Consider the following 27,975-nt stretch of genomic DNA (forward strand, 5'->3'; position numbering starts at 1 on the left):
GGGTCGTCGATTGAATCTAAAAGGAGGGTCAACTCAATATTTTTCTTAAGAGTACTTTCTTTGCGCCTCCACTAACTTATACACCGCATTCTAATTGAAACTGCGTTTGTGGCGTATCCTAAAAAAAAACCTACCTGTTTTGATTAACCTCAGGTGTTGGGGTCGGCCATTTTGCTACTTTCTGTCCACTGAAAATGACCATTACATTTCTCAGTCCCGTCATTTGCAAACTGGGCCGTGATTGGTCGTTACGTGAGCAACTGTGACGTCACTTTGACCAGAGGGGATTTTAACATTGTATTTAAAACACATAGCGCTGAACTTTATTTTTACACAAATTACTGTACACTGTACAGCAGCGCAGGCTAAAGAATGAAAGCACTCATCAAAATATGTTTTTCCAATATTAAAACTATTGCTGGAATGGAAAGAAAATGAAAAGTGCACATATTTAAAATGCATTTTTATTTCTGTTTACAAGAAACAAAAGCAGACCAATATGAGGGGGCATCAAAGGAGTGGGAAACTGTATATAAAGAAACCTCTGGCTTCCTGAAGGGGGGGAAAATCTGTACAATTCAAAAGAATATTCTTACAAAACATGCCACTTACAATAAAAATCAATATATTTATTTGTCGTCCCTAAAAGTATATCTGCTGTACAGATGCAACATCTTTTTAAAAAAAGTAGGTGAGGTTAAGAAAAAAAACAACTTCAATTTGAACAAACGTTTTAAATTATAAGATATGAAGAAAACTTAAATTAAGATTTCAGAATAGTTGAAAATGTCTAAAATCCAGTGAGAGGCGTTAGGTCTCATGATGGGCTTCCCTTGAAATAGGAACATTGGAAACACACATGTAGAATCACTGCTTGGGATACTTGATCGATATCTACCACTTGAGCAAACTTCTCCATTATATATAGATAGCTAGATAGATAGATTCATAAGAGTGCAATTCATTACCGGGTTAAGTCTGGGGTGGATTTTGGGATTATTCCACACATGAGGCCAAGTAACCATTTCACAACACATTCACTTCTAGAGGGAAGATACAAAGATAAGAAGAAAAAGCTTCCATTCGGGGGAGGGGAGTCATCCAATTGGAGGCAAAGATGGAACATGATTTGGTAAGCATAAATACAAAACAAAATTACATAAATACAAACGCGATGCACCACCCGCTGTCTTGTGTCACGTGCATTCCTTTATGTCATCGCCTCGGCTTCTCCTCTTACCGCGTTGTTTTAGATTTCGACAAACTGAGAGCTTATAGCAAAAAACACCAATAGAAAAACAGGTTGATGCAAAAAAACACTCTGGTTCATATACATAAAGATATTAGTTTGCCATTTTACATATATTTATACCTATGTACAGCTTTTGTTAAAATGATATCCAGTGGTTGATTTTTGTCTTTCTTCCATCTCTACAATTTCTTGATTACAAAGAGACTTGCTGGCTACGCAGGCCCCAAATGCATAAACCGTTATATACATTTGTACAAGTTTGCATTTTTCTTTTCATCCTGTGAGGTGTTTGGGTTTTTCTTTTTTTTTTCCTGGGGAAGGAAGGGATAACATAGCAGTGAGGGATGTTTTTAGTAAAGCTCCCTTTAAAGACTTTTTTTTTTTTTCCTTTCGACTCTCAGGTAGACGAGGAAACAAATGCCCTTTCATCCAATTAGTCTTTCCCTGCCATCGGTTGAGCCTGGAGGACAGGACCGGCGCTAGAAAAGCACACACACACACACACACACACACGCACACATGCACGTGGGAAGTAGAAACGCCGCAGGCTGCACTCAGGCAAAAGGAAGACCCACAACAGTAGAATGTTTTTTTCCGCAAAATCCGACGGAGGATGTGAGCGTGATTGATTGAAAGAGGACATTTTAGTAGTCGTGCGTGCGTCCGCCGGCGGCGGCGGACAAGAAGAAGACGAAGGGGATCGAGATGGATGATGCGTTGGCAGGCGGGATGCGATGCTGAGCTTCTGATTGCCTTTTAGTTGTAATGCTTATCAAAAACGCTTCCTCTGTATAAATAAGTCACGAATAATAATCATCATCATCAGGTGGGCTCCGTGTCGTAAATGATCATCAGCATAGAGTAGACGGAGCAAACCTGCTGCTTAAGATTCCCTGCTTGTCCAAGAACGGCCCCTCCCGACCCCACTTTCATTCCACAGTAGCAGTCAACAGTTTTGTTGTTTTTTTTTTTTCTTTTCTTTTTTTCTATACAAAGCGGTCACTTCCCCGCTTCGATCAATGAGGTAGACCGGGTCCGACGAACCTTTTCGGACTGCGCGCCGGGGCGCCTCCGGAGTCACTAACAGTTCATATTCAACCAAGATTGTCTCGCTAGCCAACGTCGGCGTCGTCTTTATTGATGATTCTATGAGGGGGCGGGGAAGGGCGGGGCAGGGCGGAGGGGCCTTTTTGTCACGGGCGGCGGTGTGATCGCAAGTGAGATTGGAAGTACTGTAGGTCCAAAGTAGAAATGCATTACGAGTTCATTTGTAGGGTTTTAAAATGGCTTCTTTGTTTTCTCATTGTTGATGCATGGCGCTTGTTGTCATGATTGTTCCCAATATTTTTTCTTAAAGGGCCAAGCAAAAACTGTGATTGGGGGGGGACAAAAAATACCCGCCCCATTGCTGTGGTGTCCACCATCAAGAGGGGAGGTGGCGGTGGTGCTGCGATGATTAATGCTCGTCAAACCTTTGGCTACATGCTCTACTGTCACTCGGAGTCGTCCCAAGATGGAGGCCAGCCTTCCTCCGCTTGGGGGAGAGCAGCTTATGCACTGGCAAAGTCAAGTTTAAAAACAAACAAACAAAAATAGGCTTTGGTGCAGAAAGGAGGCCATGCTCCTTCCTTCCTTCCTTCGTCTCAGTTCATCCACTTGCGGCAATTCCAGGCTCCGCAGTGGCACGGGATCTTGTGCTGGTCGTCCTCAAAGTCAAACTGGTAGTCGTAGGTCAGCTGCAATGCACAAACACGTCCGCTCACGCCTCGGTCGCAGTAAGGGCTTCATTGAGAAGCCGATCGCCGGCGCGTTTGCATTTACGTCATGTCGTCAAACGTGGCGGCGCTTGCTAAGCGTCGTTAACTTGCTCTTAATAAAATGAGCGCGAAACACGACAAGCGCACCAAGATGACAGGAGGAAAGCAGCGACCGAGAACATAACCTGGAACATGAAGGCCTCCTGAGTGAAAGGACGCGCAGCAAATACCTCCTCTCCTTTGGGGATTCTGCGGCTGGAGATGATGATGATCTTGTCCTCCTTGTCGAAGGTCACAACTTCAGCCACGCAGTTGGGAGCGCAGGAATGGTTGACATAGCTGCCGTGGAGAAGAAAAGGTGAAAATTAAACGGGGCGACGCAAAACGGAATGACATGATTTTGCAGCAAATTCACAGGCGCACAAGATTTGACCAGCTTTGTTCTCTGCAGTGCCACCTGTTGGATCTGTTGGGGAACTACATAGTATGGAGAATTACACGCCATACTGTTTGTATGTGTTGCTGCTCCACTTGAGCAACTTGTATTAGATGAAACTAGTTTGGTTGAAGGCTGAACATCGGAATTTAAATCACACAACTTTCCGCATTAAAATAAAAAGCCCTGTAATTGCAAACTGTCTCCGCTTTTTAAATATTCAGGCGTTTTTGTTACTACTCCTTAAAAAATTGCAACCATATTGAATAAACACTTTTTACTGATCCCTCATTGTGTTTATGTCATATAAGACAATCATACAATAATTGCTGATGGCCCTCAGATGCAAAATGTTGAGCAACCTCTCTATTTTTGCTAAGACAACTCGTCGTCAGGATTGCTTACCGAGCCGGGCCGCCGGTCAGAGTGGCGTCAATCACCTGCTCATTGTTGATGCGGAACATGTAGATGCCACGGTTCTGGGACAAAGGCAGAAGATGAGCCGAAGGGCTTTCGGGTCATTTTGTGGCGCCGCAACCTCGGGCGCACGTACCTGCAACTCGTAAATCTTCTCCCGGCGGTTGGCCACCTCATTGCGGATGACGGTGCCGATGTACTCGATGACCATGGTGTGCTTCTCCAGATCTTTGGCGGCGTACAAACCTAAGCCCTGAATGCGGGAGCGAGCCAGGTACACGTTGTTCTTCCACTCGGTCTTGAGGCGCCGGTACTGCGAGGACTTGGAGTGGACGAACTGCTTGCTGTATGGCGTGTTCATCTCGCAGGTGAAGGTGCTCTGGTAGGCCTTGGACACGCTGGTGCTGTTCAAGGTGTGCGGCCTGGGCACAGACGGCAAAGAAAAGCGCTCAGTAGCGCTACAAAAAAAACAAAAACAAAGGTCATGGCCTCTTTGACCAAAAAAGGGCCGCAACGCAGGCCAAACGTACCTTTTGCATTGTGTGGGCACTTTGGGCTCGGAGCGAGCACAACCGGTGGGATTAATCATCAGAGGGAGCTCCATCAGCGGGTGACGGCCGTATCGGAACTGGTAGTTGTGGCAGTTCTCCACGCCGGGCAACTGCGATACAAGAAAGGTGAGAAAATGGTGTTCAATGTGCTTTGGCCAACATGACCGTGCCACTGAGATTTGCACCCAGAAGCTCACAACTGTGAGATGGATGCGCTAACCACTCGGTAGCTCCAAATATTTGGCTTCTTACCGACTCGGTGATGCGCATGACGGCGTGAATGGTGAGGCCAAACATTTCTTCTCCTTTGACGTGTTCGGTGAAAAGCTTCAGCATGGAGGATTCATCTCGCAGTTTGGCAACCTTGTGAACCACCTGTTCCCAGATTCCTACCGAGAAACGGGACGAAACATTTGGTCTCCGCCACGGGGGAAGCGAGCACGGAGTGTATTTGGAGTCTTACCCTGCGGCGTCATGTCACGGTACTGCAAATCCTCCATGCCGTGTTCCAGAACACGCACCTCAAACAAGGGGCGGCCGTCGTCCTCGCCGATGCGACAACGGTAGCGACAACGCTTGTTGGGCACGCGCGTGCTCCAGTAGATACGCGTGGCCTCGTAGCCCACGGGGAAGATGGCGGTGGGCGAGTGGAAGACGGCCATTTGGGAAGGGAGCAGCTGCCCGACGGCGTGGAAAATCAGGCCGCCGACGCGGAAGAGATGGACGCGGTCCCCTCGCTGCAAGATGCTGGCGATCTGCTTGACTTCGTCACGCTCGATGTAGACCCGCCGTAAGACGGCGAAAGAGCAGAGTTCGTCTTCGCTGGGGCCCTTGAGCTTGTGCTGGGTGCACAGCATGGTTTTGTCTTTGAAGAACATGCAGCGGGCCCGGATGGCGCAGGCAAAGTGGTAGACGTTTGGGCAGCGCAGTCGGTTGCAGCTGTTGGTGGCGCCCGTTTTCTGGCAGCACGCGCACAGCGTGCGCAAGCCGCGACGCAGCGCCACCTCCACGTTGATCAGCGCGCCTCCTTGCGTCTCGTAGACTTCGGTGGACCACAGGGCGCAGTTGAGGTGCACCCACAGGTCCACGTCGATGTTGAGCAAGCGGGCCGGTCCGTCCGTGGCTCCGTCGCCCTGCTCGTGGCAGAAGCAGCACTTGCGCTTATCGCGCGGCAACCTCTCGGGTCGCAGGGTGATGCGGAGGCGCTCCATCAGCTCCAACACCTCGCGGCCGCTCTCCTTCTTGGAACCGCCCTTGCGGATGGAGATGACGATCTGCAGCCGCTTCCAGCGAATGCCCTTCCATTTTTTCACGTGGGGGACTAAGAGCTCCTCGTCGGGAGAGAGAGGCCTGCGTTGCTTCACCACCTTGAGAGAGGACTCCGACGGGCTGGCGGGATCCGCCGTGAGGGGCTCGCCGACCGCTTCCTCCTTCTTGGCGATGAGCTTTAGGGGCTCTTCTGGTGGAGCCGCGGGGTGATCGGAGGCCGTCTCTGGAGCGGCGAGTGTCGACTGCGTCGAGTCGTCGCTTTCCGGCTCCGTCTTGATCTGAACAGCGGGCGGAGAGGCGGGCGAGGGGGATGAGACTTTTACGCCCGGCTTTTTGGAAGGTTCCACCTCATTGGTCGGAAGCGGAGCTGGGGTCGAAGGACGGGGAGGGGACGGCGACGGAGGCGGGGATTCCTCCACCGGTATGATGGGAAGGTGGCGCACATCCAAGTCGTTTACGTTGGTGGTATAACAGTGCTGGACTGTTTTGTCGTCGTTGGCCGGGAATTCCTGAAAGCAAATGCGATCAGACAAAAAGTCAAACTTGCGCTAGCTGATCCAAGTGAGCTTCGACCGACCTGTTTGATCAGTGCCAGAATGTCCACTTGTTTCTTCAACGTGCAGCCAGGCAGAGACACGTCAAATTGCCGTAACCACTCGTCCTGACCGGATGAGGCGTTGTCCTTAAGACACAAGGCACCTGGAAGACACGTTGGAAAGAATCAGCTGAGCTCAATTATCAAGTATGCTGGATTTCCAAGAGGAGCCTACCTGACTGTCCGGGCCCTTTTCCAGGATCATCCACTCCAGGGTTCTGAGAAGGGAAGGTCACCTCGTATGACCCCGGCATTCTTATCTTGAGCAGCCGGGCCGTTGCCGCCATCACGTCGTTCAGTTTCTGAGAAAACTTTTCAGTCAGCGATGCGAGCGGGGACAAGATGGTCGGAACCCGGTCGTACCTTGGCTGCCATGGAGGACAACGTGAAGGTGACGGCCACCTCGTTACTTTTGGCCTTATCCCAGCGATTGGAGATGGAAACCGCTCGGCCGTCCGCCGCTTCAAATGGTTTGCTCTCCGAGAAGGCTAACGTGCGAGAAAAAGGCGTTGTCGTATTGCTGAAAGCTTCTCCATTATACTTGAAGACAAATCTTGTCTGTTTTTTTTTTTACCTGGGATGGCCGTGCGAGGAATGAGGGGAATGACGGGGGAGATGGCCCTCTCCGTCTCCTCTTCCTTTGGCTCACGCAGGCGAGGGAAGCGCGGAGTTTCTTCTCCGACGTTACTCTCCGGGGAGGACGCCGGAATGATGCTGTCTGGGGCGTCCTCATCGTCGCTTTCCATCCTGTTAGAGAAAAAAATGATCGTTTTGCTTCAGAGACATGCGAGACGACAGCAAAGAAGCCAGCCTGCTGTACCTGATGTCCTCGTTCTGGTTATGTGGCGGAGTGGGAAGCGCCGCGAGGATGTCCACGCTCTTTGTCTCCTCGCTCACCGCTTCTGCACACACAAACGAGTTGAGAAACATTTAAAAAGTGAGATTTCGGGCAACTACTCAATACAAACGTCCGGGTTTTTACCGATGTGTTTGTTTTTCAAATCTGCATTTTTCGGACCCTGAGAAAGTTCCTCCCCGGGAGTCACTCCATTCAGCAGCTTGTGCTGTACAGAAGGCGGAGGTGTCGGCGGCAGCGAGGAAGGAGGCGTCGGCGGGTTGCTGAGGTTGCTCTGTGAGGGAAGATCATCCGACCTTGTTCAACGGCCCGAGCGAAAGGACCACAAGATTTGACCTCGGCTTTACCTTGGTGACTAACTGAGAATAGTAGTCGGGGATGTTGTCGAGCATGGCGTTTCCAAAAGACCCTTTGAGTTGGGCTTTGCCATTGGCCGGGCTGCTCCCAAAAGGAGCAAACAGATCCAGGCTGGCTGTGATGGAAGGTTCCATCAGGGGCAGCAGAGAGAGACCCTGGCAAAGTAAAAGCCCGATTAGCAGCCAGTACGGAAGCAATCACTTGAGAACCGTGCGTGTACCTGTTTGAGTTGCTTTAGGAGTGCTTCGGCACTTTTGCCAACTTCTTCCTTCTTATTCTTCTTGCGTGCGTTGAAGCCCCGGTCTCCAGGTGCTTTATTCGTGCGCTTTGGCTTTTGTGCCGGAGTCCTTTTGCTAATAGACTGCAAATCCTGAGTGTCAAGAAAATAACTGTATAGTATATACTCCTCCACAGAAGAGCTCAGTGAAGAAGAAGAAAAAAAAAAGATAAGAAAACTGACCTCCATATTTCGTGGAGTCCCTTGAAGTTTCTGTTCCAGCATTGCCAGTTTGCTGTTGATGTGGCCATTGATCTCATTGTGGATGCCATCAGAGGGCCTCTGGGCAGCAAGCTGAAGGTTCTTTGTTCTCAGGAGCTTCTGGAGCAATTGTTGCCCAGTTTCAGATCTGCTGTCATCTGCATTCATGAACGCAGAGTTGCTCCCTGAAGAAACCAAGTCGCCCGTGGCTTCTCGCTTGATGGCACCAGATGCGGCTTCTCCTGCACCGTCACAGTGCACCTCCCTTGGTTCCTGTTTAATGTTTTGCAGGGTCAACTTGCACAGGTCCCCTTGCGTGGAGCCACGCAGCGGGTGAGGATCGCGGCCGTCTGCGACATGCGGCGACTGTTGTCGAGCGTACGATTCCGTCTGCGGACCGTTTGGAATGGGCGCTTCGCCGAGCGACGACATCTGCGATTCCACTTTCAGCCCTGCGCACTCAAATGGAGTCTTGGCTCCCGGTGACCTGAGTGGAGACGCCTTGACTTGACCGTACGGACTTCCCCTTCCGGCTCGGCCGTCGGCTAACGACGGCGAAGAGACGTGGGCCGGGTGCGGGGAGGTGGGGTGGGTGGGGCTCATGCCGAAAGAACCTCTCGGGGAACACGCGTGAGAAGGGGATCCCTGCGTACGGATCCCCGCTGCTGTCGTTAGTGCCTGCTGCTGGTGCTGGTTCGGGGTGGGCGGGCGCATCCCGACAACTTGGCCCAGCGGGCTTCTGAGATCGCCGGGTAGCGACTGACGTGGCGATGTGGGCCTGAACATGCGGCTGTGGTCCACAGGAGAGCGCGGCACCAGCAGCTGCCCCCTCATAACCGGATGTTGTATAGCCTGCCCCATTTGCGGTGCCATGGGTCCGGGCTGAAAGTGAGGAGGGGCGCTCTGTTGCTGAGCGCACATCGCTCCCGGCTTCCCCATGGCGCCAAACGGAACGTGTTGCCCTTCCATTCTTGGCATTTGTTTTGCAGCGTGCGGCGCCTGTCCGGGTAACGCGTGATGTCTCAACTGACCTTGGGGTCCCTGACCCATGGGCATTCGCAGCATCCCAGGTCCCTGTCTCTGGGCAAGCATGGCTTGGATGTGTTGCAGTTGTTGATTGGGCGGAAGATTGCGCAAGTGTGGATTTTGGGCAATGATAGCCTGCACCTGGAGGTTGATGGGGGTGCGTGCGGCTGCAGCCGGAAGCCCGGGCCTCTGCTGCACCATCCCGCCTGGCTGCTGAGCTCTCATCATGGCCATCATGGCCTGCTGCTTTTGCTGCTGTGCCATGAGGCTTTGCTGTTGAGGATGATTCATGAGGACAGACGGTTGCTGGATGTTGGGATCTGGGGATTGCTGCGTGACATTTGGAAGCGGTTGTAGCCGTTGCTGCTGCAGCTGCTGCTGCTGGGCTAAGAAATCCGCAGATGTCCCTTCTTGTTTAACCACCATCAAAGTGGGCTTGTCAGAACCCCCCGAATCTTGCCTCTGTAGCGCAGCGGCAGGCAGTTGATGTTGCTGAGCCACACCCGCCTGTTGATTTACCATTAAACTGCTTTGTTGATCAGGAAGTGACGGTTGTTGCTGCATGGAATACGCCTGGTCTTGGTGCTGCTGCTGCTGCTGCTGATGAGGTGCTTGTGGCCCCAAATCAGCTTGCGGATCATTCGCAGAGCCTCCCTGGCTGACGTGATTGGGGGTGGACGACCCACTATGCTGCGATGGAGTTTGGTTATCCCCGCTGAGATTGTCTCCCTCTTTCGTCTCCACCATTTGACTATCCGAAGCTCCTAAGGGCTGAGGCGTGCTCGTACCCGTTGAAGGGGATGACCCCATTTGTGGCGTGGAGGGTTGGGAAAGCCTTCCTTGCTCGTGGCCGGATTGGCTCATCAATGGCGTCGGTTGCCTTTGCTGCTGAACTTGAGCAAATGTTTTGGCGACATTCTGCTGCTGCTGCTGAGAAGAAAACACGCGTTGTGCCAGAATGTTTTGTTGTTGTTGCTGCTGTTGAGTCAGCTGAGCCTGCTGAGCCGGGGGACCCCCGAGAATAGCGTGACCCGGAGATACATTCATTCCCTGCTGACCCATCATCGGAGCCCTCTGTTGTTGCGTCACTGGCTGGGTCCCAGGCAGCAGGGGCTGGGATGCCACCATGGCTGGAGCCTGGTTATTGGGCTGGCCAGCGTTAAAGTTCTGTGGCGGTGGAGCCCCAGGTTGACCTGCACCCATTACTTGTGGAACCTGAGCTATGTTCTGCTGAGTCATCTGACCGGCTAACATCTCCTGTTGCTGCGATCCGAGTGGATTCCCCATCAAGGCCGGCTGCGTCGGGGTCATCAAGGCCGACTGTTGATTTCGGTGTTGCTGCTGGCCCATCATGGCTTGCTGTTGCTGCTGGAGCTTTGCCATGTGCATCCTATGCTGAAGCTGTCTTTCTTGGAGAAGCCTGGGGTCAGCACCTTGCATTCCAGCTGGCCCCGGTGGGAAGAATCCCGCCGGGGCGCCGGGGGGACACGCGGGCCGAGCACCGTTGGCTCCGAGAGCTACCGGAAGCTGAGGTTGGGCTCTTCCCATGAAAGGCTGACCTTGCGGCATCCGGACGGGCATTCCACCTTGGGGAACCATACCGTGGTGCTGGCTTATGACTGGACTTCCCTGTTGGCCCATCACCATCTGGCCAGGTAACTTGGGAAACATGTGAGGTGGGGTTCCCTGTGCAGAATGTCCAGGAGCTAGAAGACCTGGACCTTGTTGTTGTTGCTGCTGCTGCTGCTGTTGCTTGCTTCTATACTCAGCAATGAGATTGGTGTGCTCCTTCTGCTGTTTCCGTACCTGGAGCAAAAGAAATACTTGTTGTTGGTGGTTTTAATGATTTAAAAAAAAAAAACAGAAGCCAAAAGGGATTTGGCTCTGTTGAGAATCATAATAAAGAATAAATATGTTTTGAAATGTACTTACCTGGTCAAGCTGTTTCTGAATTTTGCTCTGCTCTTCAGTGACCAACTTGAGTTTCTCAGCGTCGGACTCAGCAAATTCTCTGCCGGCTTTCTTTGCGGTGCGTTGCTTAGCGCAAAGTGCCTTACGGGATTTCCGATGGACCCCGATTTGTTCTTCCAAAAATTTCAACTGCATCTGGAGTAACTGCTGAGTGTGGACAAGCCATTCCTCATACTGGTGCTGTTCGGAATTATCTGAAACCGGAAAAATGACCTTAGACATTTGCTCTTAAGGTAGATTACAAATAGCATAAACAATAACGCGGAACCGGCAGTGTAGTACATACTGATGATTCCTTGAACAAACGGAGGAGGGTTTGTTCTCGACTGGGTGGGATCACTGCTTTCTCCCTCCTGAAGGCAACAAGAAGGCATTCAATGGGGTCACGTCATCAAATGACAAACAAGAGTCACAGCTTACCTTTGGAGGCACGGATGGCATTTGACCTGGCTCTGTGCCTGAAGCAGATGACAGTCTTTGAGCAAGTAGAGAAACCTGTTGCCTGAAAAGAAAGTAAAACATGCAACTCAACACAATAAACAGTTGTCAGTCTAGCACAAAGCTTTTTGGGGAAATTGTGCTTCCTTCAGCCGTATTGTACAAAAACAAATGAAGACAAATAAGCAGACGTATCATTTACAGATTAAAACAAAACTCCTTTTTAATACCTGTTGATGCCCGGGGGCACAACCATGGGGTCCTGTGCCAACACTCTCTTGATACCCTTAAGGGCCACCATCTTTGCCTTGGCGATGGGATCCATGTCGTCGGCGGCAAATTTGTCTAAATCTGCAAAACGCGGCCAAAGCAATATCGGTTGATACAGTACGTCAAAAAAATCAATTATTGCAGAATCATTGCCGATAAAGGTGGTTACCTTTGTCTGGGAAGAAATTGTTGGCCAGGGGCGACTGCTTCATCACAGGTTGCTGGGGTGGATGATTGAGCCCTGCATGCATTCCTGGCTGCCCCATTTTCACCATCGCTTGTTGCTGGCTCATGGCCATGTGAGGCGACGCCGCCGCCATTGCGCTTCCCAAAAGCCGTTGTTGATGCGGCGCCATGAGCGGAGCACGCGGCGCCATGCCGGGCGGGGCCATTGCGGCTTGAGATGGCGGACGGTGGTGTTGCGGCACCATTAACGGTACGGGCGCTTGTGAGTTTGACTGCTGGCAGGGAAAATGAGGCGCCATGCCTCCCTGGTGAAGGGAGCTAAGCTGCTGCTGCTGCTGCTGTTGTTGTTGCTTCTGCTGCTCCTTCTTCTCATGTTCCAGAAGATCTTGTATCAGGAGAGGCAACTCGCCATCCAACGAGCTTTCTACCTTGGCCAAGTCGACAGCAGCAGAGTGTTGTCCTCCAACGTCGGGCAAGTCCAGCGCGTCGTCTCCCATGTCGGCATGCGCAGCCACCGCGGGAAAAGGCAAGGGTCCGTCCTGAGCTTGTAGAGCGTATGGAAGCCCCCCTAAACGAACAGAACTGAGAGAAGCTGACGGGTGCTCCTGCTGCGCTGGCAAGGCCGAAGTTGCGTTCCCACCCAGCAGTAAAGAAATTTCATCTTTAACGGCATTCTGTCCTGACAGGAGCTGAGGGGTGAGACGTTCGACTTTGACTTTGGAGTTAGCAGCTGTGTTAGGAGAAGGCGGCCTTTGGGTGGATGACCTGCCCGGCGAGGCCGGTGTCGTCGAGAGGGACCTCTGGCCAGACTCTAACTTGACTTGTTGCGCCACGGCGGACCCAGAGGCCGATGAAGGGGTTTCGCTTTCCGCTTCGACTAAACGCAGCTGGTCCGAGAAACCATCCTTGGGGTCTCCTTGGTCTAGTTCGGGGTCAGTGTAAGCCAGCAGGTCGAACTCGTCACTATTAAGCAAGTCATCGAGATGTGGATCATTAGTCTCCAGGTTGTCCAGGTTTCCCAATTCGTCATCTCCTTTGTCCGGGTCCAAGTCAAGAGCTAAATCCTCTTCATCCTCCACACCGGCCTCGCCCGGGGCAACCCCGAGGCCCTCGAGATCAGGCTCCGGTAGTGCCTCATTGTGTTCTTGGTTTTGCTCTGCGACGAGGCTCGGTTGTGAGAGCTGCCGATGTCCGGCGCCGGGAGTGCTGGGACTCGAAAGTACCGCCTGGGGCTGCTGCGCTCCCGGGCCTGCAGACTGCTGAGGTAATAATTTCAATTGGGAGTCGATACCTCCCTGAGATGGAACAGCACCGGCCAGTGCTCCGGGATGCTGCTGCTGCTGCTGAACGTAAGGCGCTGGCATGTCTTGGGGGACAAACAGACGCTGTCTGGGCTGAGGTCCACGAGGCATAAACTGAGGTCGGAGCGGCGGCCTCTGCGAGTTGTGTCTTAATTCGATAAACTGCGGCGGGGGTCCTTGGCCCATTGGTTGCATATTGTCTCCTCCACGCCCCGGTATGATGGGGTGAGGGTGACCCATAGCTTCCATCGCCTGGATGTTGACAGGAGAAGTGAGATTGTGTCTTATGGCCATAGCGTCCACACCCGGGTGGGGGAACCTCCTTGGTCCTGCAGCGGCATGCCATTGAGGAGGGAACGGTGGACGAGGAAACATGCCGTGAGGCTTGTTGGGCCCACATGGCCTGAAGGACAGAGATGTAAAAAAGTTGAGTGATATTTCTGACCAATTTTGCTAAGCTGACAGCTTAAGGGCATACCTGAGTGCACTCGGATCCATGATGGCGGGATTTCCTGTGGATGGTGGGCAAATGAGCTTGTCACCCAAGACGCTGGCATTCACGGGCATCTTTCCCAGAGCAGCGGCCTGAGCAGCCACCGTGTTTACAGCCACGCGATCCTAATTCAAGAAGACAGCAAATGTTCAACTTTGCCACCCCGCCCACTAATGTGTTCAGCTGCTGCTTCATTCAAATCGTAAATTCTTTTTATGTCCTTATTTTGCACGAATGGCATTAGAGTTACCAGACAAGTCAATTCATTAAGTCTAAAAAAAAAAGCAGTGTTAATTATAATGTTTCTTTTTGGTGACCCCAGCTTGAGACTTCCCAGCATGACAGCATTGAGATAGCGACGCTTTCACCGCACCTGCGGATAAGGCGGCGGTGCTCTGTGGATCTTATCTTGTTGAAAAGCAGCCGTCTCAGCTCCTGGCCATCCCGGAGATGCGTTGCCTGCAGCAGCTGCAGCTGCCTCCTTTTCTTGTCGCATGGTGTTGCGTTGCATTTGTTGTCTGATGAGAAATTCCCTCAATCTCTGACGCTAAACGCAAAAACACATCAATTAACAACAACAAATGGGAGGAGGACAAGAACCTTTCTTTTTTTTTTTTTTTAGTCCAATACCTGTCGGTGCTTCTCCAGCTCTGAAGGACTCAGGCCCACCAGTGCAGGGTCTTGCACCGCCGACACGTCGGACATTTCTTGAGTGCCCGGCAAGGATGGCTGATGAGGTGCATCTTGGGGGCGGACAGCCGCCACTTCTTGACATCCAGAAAGAGGTATCGGTCTGGAAGCGTAGATGTCTGCGATTGCCGTCGGCTGCGTTTGCTGGGGCTGACCCGGTGCCTGCTGTTGGGATATCTGAGTAGTCCCTGCGCTAGGACCAAACGGAGGAGGGGGCGCTGAGGGTTTGCCAGATAGGGAATCCCCGATGGGACTACCGCTGGAATGTAATTGAGGGGACTGATTTGGATTAGGTGAGCTTTTGAAACTTGCAGTTCCATCCGGTGCAGCAGACGTGGGGCGGGGGGGCGGTTTGTGGACGCTGACGAACGGGTCTCGAGACTGTGGCCTGGAAGGTGGCTGCGAAGAGTGATCCGGGGAGTGGAAACGTGGGGTTGCGGGAGACTGTGCGGAATAGGCATCGTTGGAGAGGCCTCCGGGCGTGTGGGGAGACTGACAGCTGCCCTGGGATTGCGGGCTGGAGGGAACCCTGGAGCACATTTCCTGCTGCGTTACAGGGTGTCTCTGGGCTCCGAGACAACCGGCGTCACCTGACTGCAACTTGGGAGCGAGCGAAGACTGATTGGGGTGGTCGGAGAACGGGTGAGAGGGCGACTGCCTGTAGCCTTCAGAGGGGTGGCTCGGGGAGGCTCCAGAAGGAAGCGTCGTGCCGTCCCCTTGGTGCATCCGTGGTGTCAAGGGCGCCTTAAATAGTCCATCCCCGGAGTCCAGCATCCCAGCAGGGGACCCAGCGGCGAGGTCAGGTCTTCCGACGGGAGCGGTGCGAGGAGAAGGTGCGCTCATATCCGCCTGATACTGGCTGGCGGGCGAGGAGGCGAGCGACGGTACCGGGGATGAAACGTATTCCGTCTGCAGAGTTCTTTGAGGGTCTCCGTAGTGCGTGTTATGCGGCGGCGAGAAAATGGGGGACTCGATGCCCATGCCGGCACTTCTTGAATGAGGACTCGCGAGAGCTGTGAGGGACTCTTGTGAGCCTTGCTGAGATTGCGACAAATGACCCTGTTGATGCTGTAACTGCGGTCTGAAATAGGGGTCAACCTGCTGAGCCCGTCTGGTGGCTCCTGAAGTCCCTGCTTGCATGTCAAAGGGGCCAAGACTAGCTGGCCGTCCCTGAGGAGGAGGACCCTGTGGGCCGGAAGCGGAATAACCTGAGGAGGACGCCTGTACGGGACTTGCCCCGGCATAGGATAAAGGAGTCGGCGGGTGGGAGTGACAACGTGGCGACTGAGGCGGGAGCTTGGCAAAAGGATCCGTACGGATTTCGGCCGATCCCGGCGTCTTTGTGAAACCATCTGAGAAAAAGACAGAGGAGGATCCCGAATCCGGGGGGAAAGGAAAGGGGCTTTCCGCCGAGCTCGGCTGAGACGACATGGAGGTCGATCCGGAAGGCGGGGGGATCTGCAGATGTAAACTGGGTCTTTCCCCTTTAATACGCACTGGCTCAGCCTTCACGGGTCGACACATCTGACTCTCTGCCTGCTACGAGGTCCGAAAAGTCGAAACGAGAGAGAAAAGGTTGCGATTACAATGCTTCCGACTTTCATTTGCCGCGGCTACGAGAAGCTTGAACTCACCTTCTGTGCCTTGTTGATCCTCTGAGCTGCTCGGTTGTCTTTGGCCTTTTGCTGTTGAAATAAAAGCATGCTAAATCAAATTCATTGCAGCCCAGAAAGAAATACATTTTGGCAAAACGTAATCAAATAGAACTTTTTGGTTGTTGTTAAGAAAAACGCACCAGATAAGGAACCTTGTCAGCTGCTGACACTTTTCTCCAGATCTTCATGATTTGCTTACAGCGACTCGCCCAGTCTAGGGAAAAAATACGAGACATATGTCTAACACCTTCGAGCGGAAACAACGTTCATCAAATGATGATTGTTGCCCACACGCACCCGGGTAGTCCTGTTTGAGAGTGGGAAAGTTGCTGTTAGCATAAAGCACGGGAGAAATGGTGGAGAGTTCTCCCAGCTCCTCGTCTTTCTCCCATCGCTGGAGACTGCGCTGGTTGTAGGACAGCCCGTCGCCTTCCGCCTCGGTGGGGGTCGGTGGCGAGGAAGGAGTCGCCGGGGTAGACGGGGTAGCCCAAGGACTCTCCTCACCGCCGTTTGGGCTGAACATCCCTCCTTTTTCCCTGAACACAATTCAACAGGTTGAAGATCTCCACGATTCAAAAATAATTCATGCACTGTCCGTGACTCAATAAGAAAGGTAGCTCTCCCTACCGCATATCAAAGAAGGGTGACTGAGAAAGGGCGGGGAAGGCGTCCATGACTCCAGCTGAGGGCAGAGAACCTACAAAAGATGTCAATTTCAAGTCCCAGCTTCAAATGATCACAGTTCCGATGCAAGCGCAGGTGTCCCGCTCTACACACCTGAGAGGAGAGCTTTCTGTGGTAGGGCGCCACAATTGAGTTCTCCCTTATTGCCCTCTGAGATGGGCTTCATACCCTCCAAGGTGGAGCCTTCAGACACTCCTAGCACCTTCCGGAAAAACTGCTCCGAATCCTGATTCTCTACTCCTTGTGGAAGACCTAACGTGAAGACAGGGTTTAACGCCTCTGAAATATTTGCCGGGCTCGGCGACAACGATTACCTTCACGTTTGTCCGCATCAAAGCCACGAGGGTCGGTTGACCCGAGGTCCTTGGGTGTTGAGGATGGCGCAGAGACTCCTGAAAAAGGACGGACGGGTCTTGACAATGCAGTTCCCGAGTAAGCTGCGTGTGGAAGTGTTTGGCTTCCTAACCTGCACCTTCTCCCTGAGCCAGCGGGGCCTCACGCCCCTCTTGCTTGAGATGACGCACCCTCCCATCCTTGGCCTCGGCTAGCGAGACGCAGAAAAAGGTCACACGGGAATGCTTACTCGTTTGTCGTTAAACTATGCGCTCAAGTTGTTTTCTTACTTTCCGGGGAAGTCGTTTTGCAAGCGGATGGTGGCGGTAATGGAGGTTGAAGAATGCATGTAGCTGGCCTCTGCCCGGGGCTCGTCAATACGGCCTTCTTACTCAAGTCGATAAGCGTTTTTCCAAAGAAAGCTTCCTGCAGAAAAAAAAAAAAAAAACATTGCACACATGGATTTCACGCAAGGACGAAAACCGAGACAAACCTGGAGATAAGCTGGAAACATGTCTTCGAGTTTGCTTTTCTTTCGTCCTCGACGTTTCTTCGCCTGTTCCTCCCCCTCTAATGGTTTAGGGTCCATGATGTTATCCGTGTCAGGGTGGGGTCCTACTTCAGCGACAATTAAGACATTTAAAAAAATAAATAAAAATTGATTGCATATGAGCACACTTTGACATGAAAATTCATTTTTTGTAACTGACCCTCTTCGATGGTTCTCTCTATTGGGTGCCCGTCTAACGTAGTCTCTCCAGCCAGCTGGGCAAAAAACTCTTTCTTCAAGCGTGTGTGACACTTCCTTTGTCGCACCATGAAGCCTCCGATTCCTAACGCCACAAATTCACGTCAAACGTACTCGAAACAATGTGCTAGATCTAGCTTTCAAAAAAAGAAAAAAAAAAAAGTGAGCCTACCGGGCCTGTAGGGTTTCCGTTTTCTTTTTTTGCCATCTTCTGTATCGTCTACGCCACCTTTGAGAACATCGCATTCAGCCAAGCCGTCTGCGCCTCCATCAACGCCACCTTCTCTGTCAGGGCTTCCGGGATTCTCCATCTTCGTGTCACAATCCATAGACTCCCCACAGACTGGATAGATCAAAGAAATCAATGAACAAAAAAAAAAAATGGCAGTGCATTTCTAACGCAAATACGGCTGGTCGGACGCTAATCGATAAGGCGAAAACGTTCCAACCTTTTCCCTCTTCCCCTTCGCCTTCCTCCCTCACGTCCATTCCATCAGGGCCTCCGCCTTCACAACACAAAGTGCCGAGGCGAGAGCGACGCTGCCGTCTCTTCAGCAAGGGAGACATGGAGATGGTCCGCAGCAGGGACATCCCCGATTCGGTCAGCCAAACACCCTCTAAGCGGTAGAACTGCGGCTCTGTAAAGTTCACCAGGTGAGAAACAATCGAGCGCAACATAAAAAAAAAAAAAGAATGGCCACGCATTTCGCTAACCTGGCTCTTTGATCCTTATCGAAGCCATGATGGCCGACTCAACTATGGTGGGGAGAAATAAATAAAGACAGAAAATCATGTCCACGTTTCATCCAGCAACAATGCCAGAACGTTTTGTCATTTGTGTGTGCTTCAGACTCACCCACAGGTTTGGGAACATACGGGCTGCATGACGTACACGCAAAGCCCTCATCAGACGCTTGTTCCACTTCGTCCTCGGTATATAAACTCTCGCAGACCGCATGCACCCATCTTTAAAGAGCCAAATGACATTTGGAATAAAAGCAGAAGTCATTTATGGAGGAAAACCGTATCCGAAAGACGTCATCATTATTTCATTGGGTTCGATTGACGTATTTGGTTCTCGTGAGCGCCACCCACCGGTCGCAGTGTTGACACTGCAGTAGCAGCTCCTCCTCCATAAAGTTCTCTCTGCAAACCGGACAGGTGACGAGGCTGGCGCAGGGTCCACAGTGGGTGTAGTTATTCTGCCACTCGCAGTGGAAACCCGGCGAGTTGGAACCGCATTGCACACAGCACACGCACCTTGGAAAAAAATCACAATTAATCCATGCAATAGTCCAAAAGAAAAAGTGCACCAATGAGAAGGAGTAATGATTTGTCTTTGACAACAGGAGTTAGTAAATCGCCTCTGAATAGCTAATGCAACGTCTGTTTTACATAAGATGCAAATTTCCAGGAATTCATTTCCATTTGACCTCATTCAAAGTTACAAGGATGAACAAAGCTTTCAAAGATTTTTTTTTTCTCTTTACCATTTGCATTTCCAGCCTCCCTTGGGTACTGTGTGCAGGGGCGGGTCCAAGCAGTAGGTGTGATAGCTGACGTCGCAGTCGTCGCACAGCAGCAGACGGGAAGGGTCCGAAGCCTTTCCGCATACTTCGCACACGATGCATTCCAAACAGCGCCAGCCCTTGCGCAGCATCGTCTTTGTGATCTACAAAAGAGAGAGTTTGCTTTACCTCCACTTAGAAAGCAATGGAAAAACAAATTGAAGGAGTTGGATGTACTTTGCTGTTCACACAGTAAGGATGGTAACACTGAGCACACTGCGCGCAGGCCAATAACTGCCCCTCCGCACCCTTTCCAAAGCTGCCGCACACCACACACATATCCTGAAACAAAGCAGAAAGAAAAAAGGAGATGAATTTTCAACTGTGACACAAAAATTTGAATGAATGCATTTATAATGAAGGTGCGATACCTGGAGCAGGACAAATTTGTCAGTGTTTGAAAAAAGAACCACTGTGTTCTGCATGGTGTCGTCTTCCTCGTCATCTTCCTCTTTACTTATTCCAGAGTCGGTGGTCATGCTTAGCTGAGGACAAGTAAAAAAAAACGTTAAAGTGATGTGTTTGCCATATAATTTGGGACGCAGAACTCGTCTCACCAAGAAGGCGTCGATGCAAGAGGCCATGGCTTTGAGGCGAGACCTGCCACCCCGCCCTCGCCCTCCGCCGCCTCCTCGCGGTCTGCGCTTCCCGGGAAAACTATTGCTTCGACCCTGAGAAGACCACACGGTGAGTCTCCAATGGTGTAAAACCAACACGAGGTACGCAAGAAAATCCACTGACCTGTTTGACCCTTGAGCGGCCAGGGGAGCCCCGGCGCTTCACCTTCTCGGCATGAATTCCCAGGGGTTCAAAGGGAAGCGAGTCATCCGTTTCGGAGCGGCCGAGCTCCATAGAAAGGTGAGCGTCCGCTTCCCCGGGAGAGCCCAGGAAACCACTGCTGCTCTCGTTGGACATGTCATCCAGCAGAAATTCCGGCTTCACCTCGTCTCTTCTCATTGGCTCGTCGTCGTCTTCATCATCCTCCTCCTCGTCTTCAGAGTGAGGTAGCAGCCTCTCCTCCGCGTTGCCGGTCGAGCGTCCGTCTTGCGTGTCCGACGACGCCCGGCGCGTCCGGCACGGACTCGTGTCCCGCTCGTCAGCTTTGTCGAGAGATGCCGGAGGAGGTGGCGATTCGGGCGACGTCTTACTGAATGATTGCACGCTTTGGAATCCACCGCAAGCAGTCTTTATTAATAGAGGCTTATCCGCAGAAAGAAGAGTCTCCTCTTTGTCCACCTCCATATTTTCAGCGCCCTCCAGTGTTTCTTCTTCTTCTACTTGGGGATTTGGAGAGCATCTCGCGGCAGCGGAGCTCTGGGAGGCAGCTCGGATCACACGGCCGACCGCCTCTTCTGCTGGCCTTTCATCAGTAGGTAGACAAGGGGCGCCTTGTTTGCTCGAGGACTCTTCAGCTAGGATTAAGGAATGCATGTTATTACTTGAATCACTTACAAATCTTTCATTAGCCACAGCCGGCCGGCTTTTTGTCCACGCACAAGTATGTAGGTCAACAGTTGGCCCTTCCTACCTGGAGACCACTCTGAAATGCACTCGGCTTTTTCTATCTTCAGCTTCTCCTCTGAGAATTTGTCGCCTACATCCGTTGGCCCAAGAGCATTTGCCTCTGCATCTACATAGAAGGAAAAACTGGTCAAGTTCTGTTTATTTTATTTTATAAAGACTACAGACTTTACACAAGAAACTTTTTTTCCTCTGTATACAGCAACACGTGTATTGCTGCAAATTGTCTCGGTCTGAATTGTGCGCCTGCAAAATACCGCGGTGCCCGATTGTCAAAACCAAAAGGATCCATCCGTCTTTAATGGATCATATCCTCACTAAGTGGACGGATGGGTGTGCTGGTGCCTCGCCCAGCTGAAAAAGCTGGCTAAACCCTGCAACTAGACACAGAATTTGTTTTTTCTGTGGAGCAATTTTTATATTTTCAACAAGACTGCAAATCTCAGCAGCGACAAGAATGGTTTTATATCATCGGCTAGCTAAACTGCTGTGCTAGGTTTTTATAAAAAAATAATTTCATATTTCCCAAGTCTCGTGTGAAAGTCAGACTTTGGAACTACGTAGTGACAGCACTAATTGTGATGGGCAGGGACTGACCTAGGTCCATGGGTGTCACTTCCTCCGCTGTGGCGGCGCCCGCCACGCCCACATCTGGCGTGCCCGGCGGCTGTCCTCGTATTGCGTCTGTCCGCTCCTCCGTCGTCACGTCAGCCTCCGTCTGGACGGTCATCTCCACCAACTGTAGCTGCCCCTCGGCATCTTCCGTGACCTCCGCGCTGTGAGTTTCAGCTGCGTGGGTGTCGGTGAGACGCTGATGTCGATCCTCCTTGCAAAGCAGGCAAATGCTCTTGACGTCCGGCAGCGCGCACTCTCTGTGCACCCACCTGAGAGAATAAAAGAGATTTTGACTGAAAGAAGCCACAGAGGAGCAGTGTGCGTGTAATCGCTGAACAAACCTGTGGCACAGGGCACAGCACTGAAGAGCCACGGATGGGCGCGCAGCTTTGCCGCATACGCCGCAGACGGCGCCGCGCTGGCGCCGGCAGGCCTCGCACACGGCGTAGTTGTCAAACCACTGCGCCGAGCCCGGCAACACCAGTCCACGAACGCCACACTCCATACATACGCGGCACCTCTGAAAGGGTTGACAAAGCGGAGAGAAAAACTTGATCGACGTAGCCCGAAAACTTAACTGCAAATGCTTGAAACTCGTTTTTTTTTTTTTTAAAGGAAGGGTCCACCTTTAACAGACGACAAAGATGACTTACTCTGCATTTCCACGGATCCGTGGGGAGAGAATCCATGGCGGGCTGCAGGCAGAAGGTGTGGTAGCCCTTATCACAGGCATCACATACTAACATTTTGGAGTCTTCACCTGGTTGTCTGGAGAATCAGAGCGAGGCAAATGAGTGGCGTGACATCCCAAGAAGACACGGCATGAGAAGCAAATATTGGGGTAACGCATTGACAGGCTGGAACTCACCGGCAGGTCTGGCACACTTTACACTCCGGGCATTGCCATCCCGCCCGCTGTATGGGCGTGGCCCCGATCTCTAAACAGGCCGCGTGATAATGTAGCCCGCAGCCCGTACAGAACAGCAAGTCTGCGAGCGCCCCTGCTAGGTCACACACGGCGCACCAAGACTCTTCCCCTGCTGTGAAAGTCAAAATGGAATGAACATCATGCGGCTCCAACTGGTGCGCAAACCACAACTGAAGCCTCAATTTTAAATTGACGGCATTAAGAAAGATGCTTCTTACCCAACTCTTGGGCTTGGTCTATGTGCTGCGGACAGAGAAGGGCCAGCTGCTTCATGGATTGGAAGGACCCACTAGCCGCTGCACAGGGGAAGTGGTAAAAGGTTGAACAGCCCTCGGCGTGGCATCGAATGGTTGCGCCCAGCCTTTTGCAGTATTCACAAAGCTGAAAGAAAAACCGTCGTCCACAGGTGTGACATGGAAACTTTTGTTCTCATCGTTTGACACTGAATCCACTTTATGGACTTACCCGCTGCGTCCCTGAGATAACAGCCTTGTCGACGTTCACCAAGCTGCCGCCGTCGTCCGTTCGCTGCACTCCTTCTGACCACACCGCACACCAGTGATGAACCCAACAAGCCCCTGCGTTCCAAACAGCATCATTAGGTCATCATCAACAGACATCTGGAAATTTGAGGGAGCAACTGTTGTCTGGAAATTAACCTGAGTCATCAAATAGTGACGCCAGGGAGGGGGTGTCCGAAAATCCAATGGAAGACAATTCATCATTTCCGGGCGGTGGCGGCCGAGAAGCAGACGGTCGGAGGGTTGGCGCTTCTGAAGTCGACTCAAAGTGTCGGAGTTCCCGTTGTCCGTGAAGGCTGCGCTCCACGCAATTGCAAAGCGCACAAGCCCTCACGCTCTCCCTACTCAAAACACGAGCAAAGACGTGTTCAATATTGTCAACGGGAAGCGGCGCCGGCGAGCAAAGCGAAGAAGGACCATACTCGGGTGGACTTGAAGATGCGGCGGTCGGAGCCGGCACATCCTCAGCAGCGGGGAGAGCTTGGGGCTCTCCTTCAGAGGAGACGACTTGTCGAGCGGGAGCGTTGTCATCAGCTGAAAAATGCATTCAAACACTGACCGTCATGATAACACATTTTTTAAGGCCAGGACAACACATTTTCCAAAAACGAGCACAATAGGGGGATATGATCATTATTTCTTTTATTGCCACTGAATTGAGGTGAACCCTTTTTGAGGACAATTAACTTTTAATTCTCAAGAACATCGCATAGCGGCTATTCGTGGGCAATAGGAAACAAAACAAAAATAAATGGCTGAATGCTGGTGACATACGTGTAAATGACAATTTATTCTCTCTTGATTCATTGTACAATAATTTTTATGATTGTGTAGTAATTACCATGACAGTCGCAGAGGTGAACGCATCATTTCACAGTGCAAAATATTGCAGATGTGATTCTAAGAAATTCAGACTGAAGGAATTCTGAAGAAATTACCTGCTGGCTCAGAGTCGCTTTCGTCGCAGTTTGACTTCTGCTCGTCCATCCCCCAAACTGACTTTGACCTCCTTGACAGAGATCTGCGGTGTCACAATACAGATGTCTTAAAATAGTGCAATACCACTACTATTAAGTAGAATAACAACCTCCTGAAATCATATTACTATGACATGCGCAACATGTCTATCAACAAAAGGGACAGCTAGATAATGAGACAATAATTAAAATGGATGACTTCCCATCCATACAGCAAGAACATGCAGATTCTCCCTTATTTAAATGCAAATGTTTATTACAATCCATGTTAAATCAACACAGAAAATAATTACTCCGTACCAACCACCTTATACATAAATGCATCCAGTTTTGTCCTAAAGTAATGTGGCTTGGCGTGAGTCATTGACCAACACGGGCACTAATGCAATCGAGTGTGCTTGAAAATTGAGCAAATGAGCGCGAGTGATGCAGGAAGTTGATACACCGGAATTAACACAAAGTGCTTATTCACCCAGCAATGCATATTGCAAACCGGTTAGATGCCAACACAAACTGAACATAATATGTCGTAACATCTAATTGGGGCGTTTCAGATATGCCTCCACCTTCCAAAAAAAAGATTGCCTATATTGAAGATACACAAAGAAAAGACAACTTCCGCGTTACAAGCTTCCTGTTGCAGCGCTCTCGTTGTCGTGCGGAAACAGAGTCGCTCACACTAAGGTTCCGCTTGGAGCTTCACGCCATCGACTTGGAACAGTACAGTAAATCAAACGACGGCCTCGCCATTGTTTCTGCAACACGACAAATAACACGGAACCGTAGCGTGGGTCGTGTTTAGCCAGCGATCTTGCGTTCTACGAACCGTCAATGTCGATGGAAAGCGACTTTTTGCACGCAGCCCCGTCTCAGCCGAATAATAACATGGCAGAGTCCCCAATGTGTGCTCGCATGATGATAGTCTTCCAATGGCAGGGGGGGAAAAACAACAAATGAACGTGCGCGGCGCCAGCAGTGTGATATAGTGTGTGCTGCAACTATGCTAAGTTACAGAACAAATAGTTTCCAAGTAAATATTCATCATGTGCTGCCATTTACACACACCGCATTTTGGAGAAAAAAAACTCGACTGGTGGACGGACGAATGTCTTTCACGTGTTTGTCATGCATCGGAGATATAAACATTATTGAATGCGAGAAGAATATCACGTGTATACACAACACTGCACATGTCAGCAGCATATTTTAAAAACAAAACACCACCTTGGGCTTAACTTTGATGAACGCTATTTGGTTGGTCCAAAAATCAAAAGGTGAACAATAGAGTAAATTTGGCGGAAGAGCGGAGAGAGGCGACATCGAATAAAATGTGACAAGTCGAAACACTCCGCGATAACGACAGAACATGGTGGGGAATTGAAAAGCTAGTTAATTGGTAAGCTTTGGATTCGAAAATGCATTCGGTAGTGTCTCGCGAAAGTGGTGAGTGATGGCAAAACAGCAACCTGGGTTGACACTGAAAGTAATAACAAATTAACTTTCGTGGTGATCGTATTGTGCTGGTAATCGCAAAGAACATCGTAAACAATATCTTGCAGAGAAAACATAACACGGCTGGATGGTAACAGCCATATGAATCATTACTCAATGTAAACACCGATTTGAGGGCTTCGTACGGGTCCAGCAAATAGCCTAGTCCACATCCCTAGCGACGGACTGAAACGGAAAATCGAACAACTAGCGATGGTGACGTAGCAGCTAAGTGTCCCGAAGAGTCAAAACTGCGAGAACTACGCTTAGTCGCATGCATAACCGCATTCACTTCTGGAATTGACACCTGCTAACTTCAACTAAAACACTCCGAACGCCGTCACCAAGGAACATAAACCAAGCCGAAGTTAGCGCCCAGGTAACACGGCTACTTCCCCAGCAAGTAGACCGCGTCATCTGCTACAAGCTAACAGCTAAATGCTACCGAGAGCGGAGCCAACATTACCCGGTCTAAGGTCAGGGTTAGTGTGTCTCGATTTACGCTTGCCACGGCAAGTTGGGGAAAGTCCCAATTGACGCCACTGACCTTACAAAAACAAAAGCGTCTCCTCATACATCAGCAAAATCCAAAGAGCCCCACGGCAGCTTCCCGTAATGCTTCTGGTCGCTTCATTTTATATAGCGGACTAACGCTGCGGCTAGCCGGCTGGAGCGAGTGAGAGGGAGAGAGAAGGTGGGGGAAGTGCACACGGGCGGAAGGCTGCCGTCGAGCTCGCTCACTCACTCGGTCGGTCCTTACTCAGTACACTTTACTCAAGTGCGCCGAGAAGGCTACCTGAGCGAGCTCACCGCCGCTTCGGCTTGCTGCAAGACACAGACAGCAATCGCGAGGCACCGTTACGTCTCGTAGTACCACGACAGTCCCCATAAGTGTTTTTTTTTCTGCGAACACTCGACCGAGCTTGTGGATGTAGCTTCAATGCTAACAACTAGCCACTTGTGTTGTGGAATCCTTCTGGCGAGGTCGCACTTTTGCACTGCAAAAACACGCATTTGACGTCGTGTTTGACTTGGCAACATATTGTTACTTATGTCTTAACTTTGCATCAACCCTTTTCTTTTAGCTACATTCCAGTTCACACTTGACCAAACTGCGCCAAAAGAACATTTACCAGCGCTCTAAAAATCAGCCAATTGTGCGATACGCGGTGTGTCAACGTTCGGGCATCTAAAATTAAAACTGTTTTGCATTGTTTATCTTTTCCTGCACATGAGTTGTGCTAGTTGGCAGGCACAGCGCGGAAACATGGAGGATATTAACACTCGATCGTACTGGAGGTCAATTCACTTTCCAAAGCATGGGAGCCATTTTCATTAGGTTGTTCTAACTGCAGGCGCTTCGTGCGACGGACGCATGCAGCGCTCTGTTGTCGTGGATGACCCGACCCGGTGGCGCTGATTTTGATTTGATTTGGTTAAGCATTCAAGCAGATTATTTTGATCCTGATTTATTTTGCCACGATTCTGCTGCGTTTGACTGGAATCATAAACAACATATGAAACGGTAGTATGTTGCTTAACAGTCAAATGAATGCCCTCCAACTTCGATACTAGTTTGGATTGACGACCTTAATCATAATACTGACAATTGATATTGTCACTGCACTGTTGCTTGTATGTGGAGACCTTTGTATGACCCCAAATTCTCAACACTTCTTACCAGAATTGAAATCCACACAACCTGTAAAGGAAGACCCTTGAAGTTCAATATCAAAGAATTGTACTTTAACAAAAGTGTCAAACTGGTCTATTTCGTCCTGCCTATTCAAGCGGAATAATACATACACAAGTGCAGGTTTTCATTTTGAAAATAGGTTGTTACTAGGCCTTTGCAGAGGATTAGTTACCTCCCCATTCAGATTTAGCAAGATTGGATTAGATTTTTTTAGGGGGCGGGGGGCGAGACTGCTTGGAGGACAGGCCGATTGGCCAATGGCTGTAAATCGAGGGTGGTATTAGGGGCACCCGATTGCTCCCATTCGCCGGCAGCAAAGCAGAGTGACTCCCTTCCCATCTGCCTCCCTACATCTCAAGGATAATCCCTCAGATGACACACACGGTGTTTACAACAGAGCATGAATCAGGTAACCGGACAAGAGCCAGATTGATACGCAAATCACTCGACCTAATATCGATCTGGGAGCGCTCCACTGTGGTCTGCTCGGGGAAGTAGGGACAATTAGGTACAATATTTCAAGCTGATTGGGCCATGTGTTAAAGTAAAAAAAAATATATACTCAAATACAGATACCTGAAAAATGTGCTTAAGTACAGCAATTACTTCATATTTTAGGAATTCTAAGAATCCACTTTAAAATGTAGTGTACAGCAAGAAATAAACGGGGCATGAGCAAAATTTGAGACGCGAGTGCACTTAAGAGAACCACCGCTAGATGGCAGCATACACCCCTTCAACTCACATTGCTTGCCTTGCAATGGAAGGACACTATCAGTAGGTGGCGTTACTGCGCCAGTAAGGTCGTTCACTAACTGCCAATAGACTCCACAGAAGAAGAAGAAAAAGGAAAAGAGTATTTTGTGATTAAAACAGAAAACATTATTGTCTCGTT

At 50.6% G+C, this 27,975-nt stretch overlaps 1 protein-coding gene across 5 annotated transcripts; it reads right to left on the reverse strand.

Moving 5' to 3' along the window:
* Positions 1-448: 448 nt before the first annotated feature.
* On the reverse strand, positions 449-26,081 carry kmt2d (lysine (K)-specific methyltransferase 2D). 5 transcript variants are annotated; one of them, XM_037246389.1, is made up of 55 exons: positions 25,932-26,081; positions 23,855-23,937; positions 23,339-23,450; positions 23,055-23,257; positions 22,861-22,973; positions 22,614-22,776; positions 22,336-22,507; positions 22,121-22,235; positions 21,809-21,987; positions 21,450-21,736; positions 20,860-20,961; positions 20,073-20,743; positions 19,889-20,002; positions 19,703-19,816; positions 19,509-19,613; positions 19,254-19,435; positions 18,859-19,023; positions 18,620-18,729; positions 18,478-18,519; positions 18,213-18,401; positions 17,936-18,106; positions 17,726-17,848; positions 17,509-17,633; positions 17,306-17,441; positions 17,149-17,226; positions 16,997-17,074; positions 16,776-16,934; positions 16,626-16,695; positions 16,296-16,534; positions 16,139-16,212; positions 15,978-16,028; positions 14,284-15,882; positions 14,027-14,200; positions 13,639-13,778; positions 11,843-13,563; positions 11,634-11,754; positions 11,386-11,467; positions 11,252-11,318; positions 10,927-11,159; positions 7,951-10,800; positions 7,711-7,860; positions 7,481-7,645; positions 7,260-7,407; positions 7,098-7,179; positions 6,852-7,024; positions 6,641-6,765; positions 6,453-6,579; positions 6,260-6,381; positions 4,877-6,191; positions 4,666-4,802; positions 4,393-4,523; positions 3,999-4,284; positions 3,851-3,924; positions 3,240-3,348; positions 449-2,988 (listed from the first exon to the last, which is right to left on the reverse strand). In XM_037246389.1, the coding sequence occupies exons 2-55, from the start codon at positions 23,901-23,903 to the stop codon at positions 2,896-2,898; spliced, it is 14,715 nt and encodes a 4,904-aa protein (XP_037102284.1). In that variant the 5' UTR covers positions 23,904-23,937; positions 25,932-26,081; the 3' UTR covers positions 449-2,895. The 5 variants fall into 5 exon arrangements, with proteins under 5 accessions (XP_037102284.1, XP_037102283.1, XP_037102285.1 ...); XM_037246388.1 differs by having other exon boundaries at positions 3,999-4,320; XM_037246390.1 differs by having other exon boundaries at positions 17,509-17,630; positions 25,932-26,080.
* Between the last annotated feature and the right edge of the window lie 1,894 nt (positions 26,082-27,975).

Source organism: Syngnathus acus, chromosome 2, assembly GCF_901709675.1.
Source record: "Syngnathus acus chromosome 2, fSynAcu1.2, whole genome shotgun sequence".
NCBI classification, from domain to species: domain Eukaryota; kingdom Metazoa; phylum Chordata; class Actinopteri; order Syngnathiformes; family Syngnathidae; genus Syngnathus; species Syngnathus acus.